The sequence below is a fragment of the Ursus arctos genome, unplaced genomic scaffold (assembly GCF_023065955.2).
Source record: "Ursus arctos isolate Adak ecotype North America unplaced genomic scaffold, UrsArc2.0 scaffold_2, whole genome shotgun sequence".
Classification (NCBI taxonomy): Eukaryota; Metazoa; Chordata; class Mammalia; order Carnivora; family Ursidae; genus Ursus; species Ursus arctos.
In genome coordinates this window covers 34,730,347-34,745,129 of record NW_026622874.1, presented here as the reverse complement: position 1 = coordinate 34,745,129, position 14,783 = coordinate 34,730,347, and the positions used below count along the sequence as shown (strand labels likewise).

Sequence of the window (14,783 nt, the reverse complement as noted above, 5' to 3'; positions counted from 1 at the left end):
CTTAGTATCTGGTTGTGGGTAAGGAAAATTTTATGAGAAAAACTGTTTCTAGCACTTGAAGTAGTTCAGTAGGATCAGATATATATTAGGTCCTAAGCTCCCCTGGTAGAGGAAATATCTCAGAGGACTCTGCTTGGTAGGGGATAAATACTAGCAATGGGAAATATTTTCACACACATAGTTACTTTAGTGAACTGAGTGTAGCATTTTAGATTACTTGTATAACTCTATGGAAATCTTAATGTCTTGTACTTGATTTCTCGATTTTGATTTAAGTGATATATATTTTGTAGGGCTTGAGGGGTACTACAAGAAATCATAAAAATTACTAAAGTTTGCATTTTATTTAGAGTCCTAATTGTAGCCATACTAGAAGTAGTTTCAGTGTTTTAGTAGTTATCATAAATTAATATTCTGTAGAAAAATTTACTGGAAAGTGGAAGTGACAAATAGGCTTTGGTTGCTGTGTGAAAAGGAAATTTTCTCTTATGTAATTTTTTTCAACTTCCCTTGGAAAGAAACAACAAATCAGTAGAAATAATTCAATAAAAAGTGAAAGAAACATCAACAGGAAAAAAATAAGTTTCCAGAAATACTTACTATTTCTTTCAGAACTCTACTGTTCTACCCAAAATGTTTTCAAACCTACTAAGTGTTTGGTTTCCAAAAGTACGTGGGTTATGAGTGAATGAAGTCTGGGGAGACAATTGTAAATTTTCCAATATCAAACCAAGACTGTCAGTGGTATTTTTAGTACAGGTGAGTCCAGATAACTCCTATGAAAAGACTAGATGAAGCTGTTTTTAATGTGGGCCTGAAATAGATTATCAACACAGCATTCTGTGTTGAGAAATATATCTCCATCTAGAAATTATTTTTCTTTGAGATTACAGGAAAAATACTAAGGTTGAATGCCATAAAAGTAATCTATATGAAGAGCTGAATTGGAAGGTGAGGTAGACCTTAAACATAGAAAACGGCAAATGAATTTCTCCCCACTAAATTCAACATCACTCACTGGTATTACAGATTCTGTTATATGCCCTGTCGTTACCAATTTGTCTTGGTAAAATTTCTGCCTTCTGGAAATCAAAGAAACTATTTATTGGATTTCTTGTTTTCTTGCCCAACTAAAAGTTTTCACTTCCTAGATTATATAGTCTACTTGATACTACAGTTTCATTTTATTATCATATCTTATTCAGTCTCTTCATTACTTTATAACTTTCTGGCATGCTTAAGTTTGAGTACAGAAAGTTAAAAATAAGTAAAAGGAGAAGTTCTAAAAGTCAGAGTTAGTGTAGCTTATCCCAATTTTGATCTTATGCGGGGAAAATAATACAAAGTCTTTAAATCAAGGAAATTGATCAGGCTAACACCAAAATTTATTTGGTTATAGGAGCATAGACAAGGTCTGACATGGGGTATAAACAAGGGGTTTTCCTTAATAAAGGACCAAAGATTGCTTTATGAATCCATCTCATCCTTTGGGTGCCTTGTTCATAGTACATACTATCAGACAGTGATGTTGCCTACTGAGTGGCAAACATAAGAACACTCAAATGTATTTTCTGGAACAGCAGTTCTCAAAGTTCAATGTATAAAAGAATTATCAGGATTTTTTTTTTTTAATCAGATACTTGAAGCCATACTCTAAAGATTACAATTCAGCACGTCTATAGTTAGGGCACAGGAAATCAGCTTCTTTTATAAGTACTTGGGGAGGGAGAGTGGAAAATGTATGATCCTCTGATTGCCCTCTGAGAAACATTTTTCTGGGGTAGGATTATGTTTCAAATAATAATAGAATGTTATATGCTTCGTGTGGCAGCAGAATAGTATTAAATTTAATTATTTTAATGAATACCATTTTTTAATAATAACATCCTTTGAACTTTAAGACTCGTTGGTAAATGTATAAAATATTTTCCTTCGTAATCACCATGAGCTCTAACTTACACAATTACTTTTCACTTGTACAGAGAAATCTTACAGAATATTTTGTTGCCGTGGATGTGAATAATATGCTGCAACTGTATGCCAGCATGTTGCATGAGAGGCGCATCATTATTACCTCTAGTAAATTAAGCACTGTAAGTACTTCACACTTCTCCTTTTAAGTAGAATGTATTGAGCATTTCACAAAAAGACCCACGAACCTCTGCAGATTTAGAAATGTTCTATGTGTACTTATGAGACAATATCTACATACTTTTTTGATATATGGTTTTAATCTGGCTCTTGAAGTACAAAAGTCTGATTTATAGAAGGCCTTCTCAGATGCATTAAGTCAGGTTAATTATTTTTTCTTATCAGGAGATGAGAGTTTTTTTTTTTTCTTTTTAACTCTCCAGAGTTCATTTTAGTGCCTTCTACCATATAAAGAATTCTTAAGAGCTATTATGAGATCTTTATTATTCACTTGTGGCTTTTTCCATTGGAGCTACTTGAAAGAAATCAAGGGGCCATGATAATAGCTGCTATCCTAACCTGGTAATAGGTAGATTCATCTTTGTTGCCAAGTAGTGGTTTGGGAGTAGCTTCTATAATAGTTCTGATTTGGAGGAGCTCTTCAGGCTGATAATAACTTAAAAGTCAAAGTAGCATTCTTTTTTTTAAATCACAGGTTTTATGCTACTCACTAAAATGTTCTTTTGGAAGGTCTTTATTACTGTGGTAAAGACAATGAGAATAGGAGTTTTCTTCGGTCATAGAAAAATATTTTAAAGTATTTCCTAACTATTTTCTACTGTAAGCATTAAAATTTTAATGTTTTTGACTTAAAAATTTTTAATATAAACTTAAGCATAATTTTTAGTAATGTACCAGATATTTATTGAAAACATGTTATGTTGCATGAATTTGCTTCCTTACAAATTTGGTTAATTGATAAGAATAAGAATATTTTTTTGTTTTGTACTCCCATAGTAGGAATGAAAATTAGTTCTATGAAGTTTTAGTATGTTAGCAGCAGTTTCAGGAGTTCTCTGGCATATCTATTTAGTCTTTAACAATGAGAAGCATATTTTTCAACAGGTTAAGTGGCCACCCCAGGGCCAAACAGCTAATTAGGGACAGGTAATGTGAAACTGAGTGTCCTGATTCCAATTTTGGGTTATTTCCATTACTCTACATTTGAAAAACTTCACTTTTGAGATTTTGAATTATAATATTGATATGTCCACTTTTTAAAAAATATTGAAAATATGTTATTTTACATATTGAAAAACATATCCATTTAAACACATGATGTAGTATAATCAGAGAATAAGCACAAGTCAGTGACACAGGTAATTGACATTTTCTTAAAATAATATTGAGAAATTGAATCTGAGTTATTTTTATATATTTGCTTTTCTGCTATTTTTAATTTACCATTGAAGTAAAACCATTCTTGTCCCCATTCTCTTCCTCCTTATTTTTTAAACATGATTTTTTTCAAGATTATAAATAATATTTCTGTATCGCTATTGTCCTAAAGATTAAAAAGATTGTACAAACTGTCTCAGAGGCCTAGGAATTAAATCTTATCATGAAACCTACTATATGCTAAGCACTTTCTAGGCAGTAAAGATCCAGCAGTAAGCAAAGCAAAGTTGAAACACTCTTGGAGCTTATATTGAACTGATGAAACAAAGAAATAAGTGAATGAAAGTAGCGGTTATGTCTTCTGGTGGTGAGTGCCAAGGGATAAATGATAAAGTGTGTGCAGGATGAAAGGTGTGAGGGGCAGGTTTCAATTTATGTAGAGTGGTCATGGAAAGCTGCTTTAATAGGGTAGTATTGAGCAGAGATGTGAATAAAGTGCAGGAGTGAGCTATACGAATGAATGTATAAGCTTCCCTATTTACAAAAACATTTGGAATAAATCTGAGTATATGACTATTCTAAAATATTGGTGTTCTCTTTATTGCAATTTATAAGCACCTCTTAATCACTGGGTAGTCTCTCTTTGACTCAGTTTCTTCCCATGTAAACTGGGAGAATGGGAGTAATCAGTCTTAATCTCATAGGGTTGTTGTAAAGATTAAGGAGATCTATCTGTCTGTATAGCTGTATAAACACATATGTGTATACATATGCACATATATAATATACATATATATGATGTCCTTAGAATTGTATCTGCATAACATTCAATGATGATTCAGTGATTATTAGCTATGATTTTATAAAAGACTAGATCTGCAGTTTAGAGTAAAAATTAACATGCTTACTACCCTTAAATTTTATTTGAGTTAAATGTTAAAATTATTTTAATAAAAGGTTGGTGTTATTGAGGGAGTTGTTTTTTATGTTTGAGGTAAACTTCTGCCAGTCGTTTATGGAAAATTCATGAAAACTTGATGGTGATGTCACTTCTAAGTTACCCGGTTTGTTTTGGTTCATTCCCTGGGACAGTAGGACTGATAAAAGAAACATAATTCAAGCTTGCTTTCAGGATCTCCTCACCCTTCTTATACGGGGGAAGCTGTTTTACTTGAATCTAACTTGAAAAATTCATGTGTATGTATATATCTGCTGTAAATTCCATGCATAGTAACATTTAAGGTCAAAGACTAGTACTATAACATAAATTAGAAATAAGCTATTTTTTAGGAAGAATTAAGTGAAATCTCTGAAACCACCAATGAAGGAATAGTTAATGAATTGACTTGCTTTTAAGCTTTTTACATTCCTATTTTATATACCATGAAGAATATACTATATTTAGTATTAATGCAAGAAATTTTACTCATTTTTCATGTTCTAAATCTACAGCCAAAATTTTAACTATTGTAAGAACATATATAACTTAAGGTGTCTTCACATTTGTAATTTTATTATGGTTTTAGAAATTTGGTTTGTGTGGGTTTACTCTTCAACACCATAATTTATTAGAATCATGGTAGTCAACCTTACAGCTTGCTGGGTGCTGTAGTGATGATACACTAGTAGAGAATCAGACTGCTTAAAGGTCCCTTTCCTTAGGTACTGTTTGTAGTTAAAATTATAATTTGTAATTTGTAGAGATAAACTTTAGAATAAAAAAATTAGTTTTGAGATATATTAGCAAAACTATCGAGAGTAGTGATATGTTTTAAATTTTTCATGAATTTCCTTCCATATTAAACTGTGGTATTTTTTTGTTTGTTTTGTTTGTTTTCAAGTCTTTATGTAAATTCCAGTTAGTTAACATACAGTGTAATATTAGCTTCAGGTGTAGAATTTAGTGATTCGTCACTTACCTACAATACACAGTGCTCCTCACAAGTGCCCTCCTTAATGCCCATAGCCTATTTATCCCACCCCACCCCCTAAAGTGTGGTATTTTGTTAGGACCCGTTATTACATTTTTCTGTATGTAAGTTTAATGAATTGGGGCATAAGCAGTTTAGTGTTTATTCTATTGTTATATACATTATCAAGTTCACACAGAAGTGTTCCTGGTAATCCTGAACAAGAACACTGATTTTATACATGCTGTAGGCAGGCCCTAGATGTTTAAGCCCCAAGTGAATCTCTGGCAGACTAGCAGAACATCATACCAAAATCTCATGTATTCAAAGCAAAGGAATAAATCATGATATTACAAGAGTATATCAGTTGACTTATTGCTGTTTTGTGACCAGAGGTAGAGAAGATTGCTGTTTAAAGTCATGTCATTGGTTCTCAAATCAGTCAAGCATGAAGTCTTGTCATATGCCTCTATAATTGTACCTCACCAGACTTTCTTTAACTAGTCAGCTGGGGCTGTGCATTTTGTCTCAAACACCCGGCTGGCCAGCGTCTGACAGGAGCTTTCTCATCATCCTGTCAGTAATATGTTAACTAGAGTGTATCTTTGTGGCCTGTAGAAGCAGGTGGAAGAGATGCTTCTCTTTAAAGCAGATGTCTAAATGTTAGCTACTATTTTGACCAATATTTAGCTGGTAAATATCACCCTCTTAAAGTCTATAAGCACATTAGTTACAGAGATTGGATTGTATAGTGCATGTTCTTTCTGGAATATTTAGAGCAAGCAATGTGCTATGAGTGCTGGAATTGTGTTAATAAACTGTAATTTCTTCCTTTGTTATAGTTGCCCCCAGGCGTTTAAGCATATGCTTTTCTCTCCTTCTCTCATTAATTCCATCAAGGGCATATGCAAAAAGAAATCTTGTGGTCTCTGGAAAATCAGCTATTAAAATGTAGATTTTATAGGTTTAGACTGAAGGGGAATCCGGAGGATTTTAACCTCTCCATCTGGATTTTACATATTCTTGATTTGTCTCTTAATGGTGCCACCTGTATCAGCATTTAATCTGAGACCTGAAGCACAGAGAATCTTCTTGGAGATTAAGAATTGAACAGTTGGTGAGAGAACAAAGATTACCCAGGTCTGCTTCCTAGTTAAGACTATTGAAGTGTGTTTGTGCCCCTTGTGTTTTTAAAGCTGCAGCAGAGTGGTGCAGTTAAAAATTGTTATCAAGACCTTTCGGGGAGAGATTCTAGGAACAATTTTTAGATTTTTTTAATTCTTCCCAAAGCCCATAACAACCAATTATGTCAGCTGAAACTGTAGATAAGAATTCTGCTTACCAATGTATTATTTGACATGTATACCGCTCCTCTGAACATTGTATTTTCATTCAGTGCTAAGTGAATGTGAATGGAGTGTGGAAATAGGACTGTTGCAGTCCTTCTGTGACACTCTGTTGAAGATATGTGTGCAGGTCAGTCAGAGGAAACTTCTAAGCAGGAGAACTGGAGGTGCTTGTATCTTCCAACTCTTGTGGTGATAGGCGTTCTGTTCTTCATGGAAACAAGCACGTATTTCTGCTTTATGGTTTAGTCTACTTGTCCCCTAAAAGTAAACAATTGACTTTTAATTTAGAAATCAGTTTTTAATATAACAATTATGTCATTATCTAAGGGGCATATTGTCAATCACTAGGTTCTCTGAGTTTTGTTCCTACAACTACCTCTGATATCCACCCAAACAACCTTGAAAGATTTTGGTTTACTGTAGTATTTCCTTTGCGGAATGACTGAAGTTTGTGCTGTTCATGATTCTCAATCTTAAATATAGGAAATATTACATATGTATTGTTTCTGTTTCCTTAGTAAAACTCTTGAGAGCAATTGGTTTATTTTTAAATGTACTTTTTATATTTATGTTTTTGCACAATACATTTTTTTTTTTTTTGCATTTTGCAGTTAGGCAAGTTTTTCTCTTATGATGAAATTTCCTAGATTATATTCACTTATCTTGCTATGGGGCTGATTTGGGGATTGCCCCCCCATCTCATCTTCTTTCCCCACCTAAATTCTGTAGCTCCTACCTCCTCTGTCCTTTCTTCTTTGACCCCTGTTCTCCATTCCAACTACCCATTGTCTTAGTTCAGGCCATTGTCACTTCTCACAAATATTATTTTCAGATCATCTGTTCTGAATGTGTTAGCATGTTCTCCATTTACATAAAAGGATGGTGATGATGAGAAGAGTAGTTACAGCCAAGAATTATTCAGTGCATACTATGACCTAGTTGCTCTTTAACTTAATTATCACTTACTAAAAACTCAGGGAAGGGACCTTATTTGATTAATTCACTACAGTAAACCTACCTCTTAGGATAGTACTGATATTTAGTAGGTTTCTAGCAATAATTTTTTGAGTCTGCCTGAAACAGCACTTTTTTGGGTCTTCTTCAAATGTGTTTTGAATGCTCCCATCTTCATCCCTCTGAGTATTTTCCAAAATCTGGTTTGCTCTTTAAAGGTCTAGTTTCTATCAGTAACTTCCGTTAAACCTTTCATTCCAGAACTACTGTAGTACTTACCACATACTTTCTCTCAAGTTAGAATTATTAGTGAATTTGTTAAACTCTTGTATGAGATATTTATCTCTTGAAGGGTTAGAACCATGGTTTGTGTGGTGTGTGTGTGTGTGTGTGTGTGTGTATGTGAGTGTATTTTAAAAACAAATTTAATCTTTTAAATCTGTTGTGGATAACAGAAAAATTTTTAAAATAAAATGCTTATTAATTATATTATGAAATAGGGAGTGTTCATCTGATACTGAAAATCCCAGAGTAGAAATTTGTCTTTTTGACAAGTAAAAATGTGCAACTTGGCTCTTAAAATAATAGTAATAATAATAATAATAAAAGATTTCATAGATTCTGAAGTTTATTAGAGACTAATCTCCATGTATAGGCTTTGTCTTTTTAAAAAAGATTTGTGTTTAGCCATTTTCTACTAGAGAATCTTAATTTTTAAAAAAATCTATGTCAAAATTGTAATTCCTTAGGGAAAAACTTAACACATCTTGAATTCTTTTCAGCTTTATTAATTTCTGTTGCTATTCGACTCTTGTTCAGCCTATACAGGAACTTGGTTTGGTATCTTTTGGCCTTCACATAGTCCTAGTAGAAAACGTACTGCTTTCTCCCTATGAAGATGTTTATTTGTTTATTCAATGAACTATTTCTTATTTATGGAGTACCTAATTCATGTCAGGCAGTGTCCTACAGGGAAGGTAATGAGGTCTCAGCATCTGTATCAGTCCGCGTCCAATGAGAGAAAGTACACAGCAATTTGATCAAGAAAAGTTTAACATGAAGAATTTAAAGCTAAGGCAAGGGACTGGAGTAGCAAGAGATGAGCTGGCATGCAGTGAAGAGAACGCTAAAGAATACAGGCATGGCAGATGTAAAGCAGTTACCAACCTTAGGGCTGAGGTAGAACGCCCAAGGAAGGAGCCCCACCTGGGCCTGAGATCTAGACCCTCTTGACGAAGGCGGAACCATGGCTTATTAGATGGCAGAGAAGTTGTTGTGGTGCTACACTGGCAGAATTTGTTGGAAATCTGCTCTTTGGATGACAGACGTCATCCTTTCAAATTTGCTGGAAAGCCACCGTAGGGGTGCTGAGGCGTCTGTTCAGAGAGATACCTCACTGGCAACACACTGCTGTGAGCCCACCTGAGGGGAAACAGCTTCCCTGTTTATCAGGGTTGTCTCACTGGAGGCACTGCCCTGAAAAACCAATGCAGGGGTGGGGTGGTGCCAAGGGAAGCTGCTGGCTGTTTGGTGCGGCTGACAATTGTACACTGAGATAACCACGTGCAGTTGCTTCCCACGCTGTAGGAGCCAAGTTCTGGAAAGGCTGCAAGCCCTGCAAGAGCCAGAGGCACTCCTGGTATAAAACTGCCTGTGGTGGGGAGTGTTGGGAGAAACCTCTGGCCACTCTCATTGGTAGGAGTCAGGGGCTACAGGAGCTGCCTGTTAAACGGGGCATCATAGCCACCTGTGCTATAGGACCTGGGCCCCGAGGGAAGCAGGCCCTTGACAAGCCACCTGCTTTGCAGGAGCCTGCTGAGTGAGTATACTGGAACCAGGAACCAAAACCCTTGCTTCCTGAAATGTGTCTTCAGTATCCTCTCCTGACAAAGCTTAACATCGTGCCAGCTGTTAAAAGGAATAAATATCTAAAGGGCACAGATCCGTTTTCAAAGATCAGGCAATAAGGGGAAAATTAGGCAATAAATTGATAACTGGTATAGTTCACCCCTTTGGATACTCAACTTCTATTTATACTCTTCTAAACACATTTGTACTTCTGTACAACAACAGAACAAATCTATATACATAGCTATTAAGATATAGCTATCCTTTTTGCAAATGTAGACATTTCCCAAAATGAGGAAAAGCAGCCACAAGAGTCATTATAATCATCTCTTCAAATTTAATTGCAATCACATTTAAATTTGTTTTTTTTTTTTTAATAATGATTTTTTTATTATATTATGTTAGTCACCATACAGTACATCCCCGGTTTTCGATGTAAGGCTCGATGATTCATTAGTTGTGTATAACACCCAGTGCACCATGCAATATGTGCCCTCCTTACTACCCATCACCGGTCTATCCCATTCCCCCACCCCCCTCCCCTCTGTAGCCCTCAGTTTGTTTCTCATAGTCCATAGTCTCTCATGTTTCATTCCCCCTTCTGATTACCCCCCCTTTCTTTATCCCTTTCTTCCCCTAGTGATCATTCTAGTTCTTATGTTCCATAGATGAGAGAAATCATATGATAGTTGTCTTTCTCTGCTTGACTTATTTCACTAAGCATTATCTCCTCCAGTGCCGTCCATGTTGTAGCAAATGTTGAGAACTCGTTCTTTCTGATTGCTGAGTAATATTCCATTGTATATATGGACCACAACTTCTTAATCCAGTCATCTGTTGCAGGGCATCTTGGCTCCTTCCACGATTTAGCTATTGTGGACATTGCTGCTATGAACATTGGGGTGCATATGGCCCTTCTCTTCACTACGTCTGTATCACATTTAAATTTGTTAATTACTAACAACACATATATAAAATAAAAATGAGAAGTAGAAGAAAAATGGTTAACAGATAAAAATGAACACATGCATATGAAAGGCAAATAAAAAATATGCAAAGCTTCTATGACCCTTGTTTCTATAACCGATCATGAGACAGTATTGATATTTATGGCTTCCTTGTTTCATTATTCATTCCGTATTTTCCTCACCCTCAGCCAGACCCTCAGCCAGTTGAGTTTACCTGATATAATGACATGAAGTTTACTTGCAAAAGTTCTGAATCCTCAATAGTTCTGCTTTTTTTTTTTAAATGATTGCTGTAGTTTTCCATTAACCTTTATTATTAGGCATAGAAATACCAAGAGGTACCCCAGAGAACCTCCCGGTTCCAGACGTAGCCCTTTTTGCCTCTTTTGTGTAGAAGCCAGCCAGTTTCCCTTTGGTTATTGAGATCAACCAGCCAGTAGATTAAACCCAATTTTTTAGCCTGTTGGTTCAGTGACATAAGAGGCCTGAAATAGCCACGTGGCAATATCATTTTCCAATTCACATGGAAGCATTTCTCTATTGGACAGTAAGATCTCCAAACCAGAGAGTTCTAAACTACTGAGACCGAAAATAGAACTTATGGAAGTGGGTTATTAAGTATAATAATGAAAGGTCCACTCCTACTTCCACCCATTGATTCCTGGTCCCATGTATTCTGCCAATGGGAGAAACAACACCATAAAATGCTTTCTGATTTAAAGCATATCCTGCGTCATGTAAAATAGAACCCTACCCTTTAAGGATATAATAATACCAACTGGCACCATGACTGAACCTTCAGTAAGTCATTCCACTTTTCAATTAGGCCAGTTGCTTCTGGGTTATAAGTGTGGATAAGACTAGTTAATTTAATGGGCATGAGCCCATAGCTTTATTTACTTTGTTATTAAGTGAATACCTTGATGAGGTCCAATGCTGTACAGATTGCCATGCTGATGGATGTTATTCTATACATCTAATGATTTTGGTTACTGGCAGAAGCATTATAGTCAGAGAAGACCTTATCCAGATTATTTATTCCAAAGAGGTTGGACTTCTGCCTCCTCCTTGATGGAAGAGTTCTGGTGTAATAAACCTGCCACCAGGTAGTTAGCCGATTGCCCTGGGGATTTATCTCACCAGAAACATTCTGCTACAAAACCAACTGAAGAAGCTACCAGGTATTACTACTGGGTGTTACTGCCACTGTGTACTGCAGGAACCAAGCCCTGGAGAATCACAGCCCTGTAGGAGCTGCCTGAGAGCATACTGGAACCAGAAAGCAAAAATCCTTTCCTCCTACAGTGTATCTCCAGTGTCCTGTACTCAAAAAGTTCTACTTTGTCTTCTACTGACATAAGGCTGGTAAGAGAGAAAAACATCAAGGGCTCAGATCCATTATCACAGATAGGTAGCAAAGAGTGAATTTGGAGCAAATGGGCAATATGTGAAGGGCACAGCTCCTGTGAATCAGCTGTTTTATTGTGATTTCCTTCTGTATAATGGAAAGAGTAGAAAAGGAAGACCTTTAATTTAAAGGAAATATTTAACATTGGTAAAGTTTTCCAAAGACCAAGTATAACAGTATTGATTTATTCATTTGCACATTGATAACATATTATTATTTGCCAGGTATTATGTATTGGGAATTTCAAAGTTATTAATTAGAAACATAAATATAAGTTATTAAAACATAAATCATACTATGTCAGTGAATCAAGGCCAGTCAATGTGATAAGAACTCTAATACAGGAAATGTAAGAGGGAGAGTGGTCGATTAAAACGTTGACTTCAGGATGACACTGGTTCTTGAAAGGAGTTTGTCTTGTGTTGGGAATATTTACTTGTTTAACATGTCTCTGTATGTGTGTGTGAAAAGAGAGAAAAGTCGTGCTACATAGTGTAGTTGGAGAGATAAGCAGTAGCCAGATTGTGTAGAAACATGTTTGCTAAATTAAAGGGCTTGGATTTTATCCAACAGATTGTGGGGAGGCAAATGAGGTACATAATATGGCCAGTTTTGTTTTGGGGAAGATAACACTGGTGGCATTATAAAAGAAAAAAATGGAGTAGGGAAATTCCTTCTAATAGGAGTCCAGTTAAAAGGCTGTGCAGTAATAAAAGCAAGGGGTGACTCGCTTCTACACTAGATCAGGGACCATAAGAGGAAGACGAAGTTGGATTTTAGAAACATTTCTGAGGAAACTTCTATTGGATATAGAGTCTGTTTGAAAGTAGGTAAGGAAGAGGAAGAAGTATAGAATGATACGCAAAGGATCAGTCTTCACCAGGTATTTATTTAGTTGCTATATAATAGCAGTGGGCTTGATGTCATTTAATTACCAGTAAATTGCAACTTAATAAGTGTGTGTGTGCATATAAATATTCACATGCGGGGCGCCTGGGTGGCACAGCGGTTAAGCGTCTGCCTTCGGCTCAGGGCGTGATCCCGGCGTTATGGGATCGAGCCCCACATCGGGCTCCTCTGCTATGAGCCTGCTTCTTCCTCTCCCACTCCCCCTACTTGTGTTCCCTCTCTTGCTGGCTGTCTCTATCTCTGGCAAATAAATAAATAAAATCTAAAAATAAATAAATAAATAAATATTCACATGCATGTAGATGCTTATACAAATGTTCATATATAGATTATATATTTAAATATATTTGACATGCATGCTAAACATGCATGTAAAGTATATATCGGAATATTATATATAATTTTAATATTAGAATATACAATATATGTGTATAATTATTCATTCTTACTTATAAATACTTTACAAATTAAGAGTTATTTAATTCCATTTATAGAGATTTCGAACTTCCTTTGTGATTGCTTTGCAACTGTGATCATCTCTTTTCCAATTGCTAATGGTTTGCAACCAGTTTTATTTTGTTCCTGGTAAGAGATATTTTAAATTATGATTTTCAGAAATGCCTAATAGTTCAAAAGTAGCATCAGCCAACTGGATTTATTTATTGGTTATTTAAAATATTACCCTACCCCAAGATATAATAGCAGAGCGATTATATTAGTAACATCTTCTAAATTAGAGATTGTGTTTCAGTCCTGACTACTTAACGAAAAAATTAGGTGACTTCACATAAGCCATTTAACTTTTATCTTGCAGTTTCTTGTCTAAAAAATGAAAGAATTGAACAAGAATGATCTCTAAGATCCTTTCTACCTATTAAATACAGTGATTCTTTAATTACACTGTTTATTTCTTAAATAACTGCCTGAATTATGTAGTCTTTATATAATTCACATGAATGTCTTTTTTTTTTTTTTAAGATTTTATTTATTTATTTGACAGAGAGAGACAGCCAGGAAGAGAGGGAACACAAGCAGGGGGAGTGGGAGAGGAAGAAGCAGGCTCCTAGCGGAGAAGCCTGATGTGGGGCTCGATCCCAGAATGCCGGGATCACGCCTGAGCCGAAGGCAGATGCTTAACGACTGCGCCACCCAGGCGCCCCCACATGAATGTCTTAACCCATAATCCTTTAGAACTCAGTATCTACAAGTTTTTGAGGAGAGAAGATAGATGGATACATTCGAGCAATGTTGTAGATTAGACTGTCAAACTTTGGTGGAAGGGTAGATGGGCCTTTTCCAGGAAAAACGAAACTGGTATTGAATCAACTTTGAGAGTGAGAAGTAGAAAGCAGGAAATTTAGTACTAGGGAAAGGTCGTGTAGGGGAAGAGATTTGTGTTAAGCCTATGGCATTTATGTGTAATGTGACAGCTCCAGAGAACCAAAGAGTTGAGGAGAGTTAGTATGACAGTAATGGTAGTTTATAGAGGGTAACTAGAAGGCAGACTCCCTAACGGCAGAGATTTTTGTCTCCTTTTTTCATTACTATGTCCCCAGTACCAATAATAATAACTGGCACATGTTTGGTGACCCATTTACTGGTTGTGTGATCTTGGTCACTTTGTTTAACTTTGCCTCAGTTTCCCCATCTGTAAAATCATTAAAAGAATGAATACAAAAAAGAAGTTAGCGAGCAGGGGCGCCTGGGTAGCGCAGTCGTTAAAGCGTCTGCCTTCGGCTCAGGGCGTGATCCTGGCGATCTGGGATCGAGTCCCACATCGGGCTCCTCCGCTGGGAGCCTGCTTCTTCCTCTCCCACTCCCCCTGCTGTGTTCCCTCTCTCGCTGGCTGTCTCTCTGTCACATAAATAAATAAAAAATCTTTAAAAAAAAAAAAAAAAAAGAAGTTAGCGAGCAAAAAAATTTAGAGTCATTTGGCTAGGAAAAGCTAATAAACTAGTGATCAAATGTGAGATGGTTAGAACTTTTCAAAGGACTTGTGTATGATGGAAAAAGGATAGGTTAGGTTGATTTTTTTTGGAATTAAGTGGCAGAATTTGCCATCCTAAAAGAATGAAGAAAGAGAATGAAATATAAAATAATATTTTAGTATAACAAACATTAAAAATGT

General features: G+C 35.8%; 1 protein-coding gene across 3 annotated transcripts in view; it reads left to right on the top strand.

The window, feature by feature from the left end:
- DENND1B (DENN domain containing 1B) overlaps window positions 1-14,783 on the top strand; it is a 250,313-nt gene that overhangs the window by 125,662 nt on the left and 109,868 nt on the right. For all 3 annotated transcript variants that reach the window (XM_057314807.1, XM_026480715.4, XM_026480714.4), the window contains one exon: window positions 1,983-2,093. In XM_057314807.1, coding sequence (XP_057170790.1) covers window positions 1,983-2,093 — 111 coding nt within the window. The remainder of the gene's footprint in view (window positions 1-1,982; window positions 2,094-14,783) is intronic.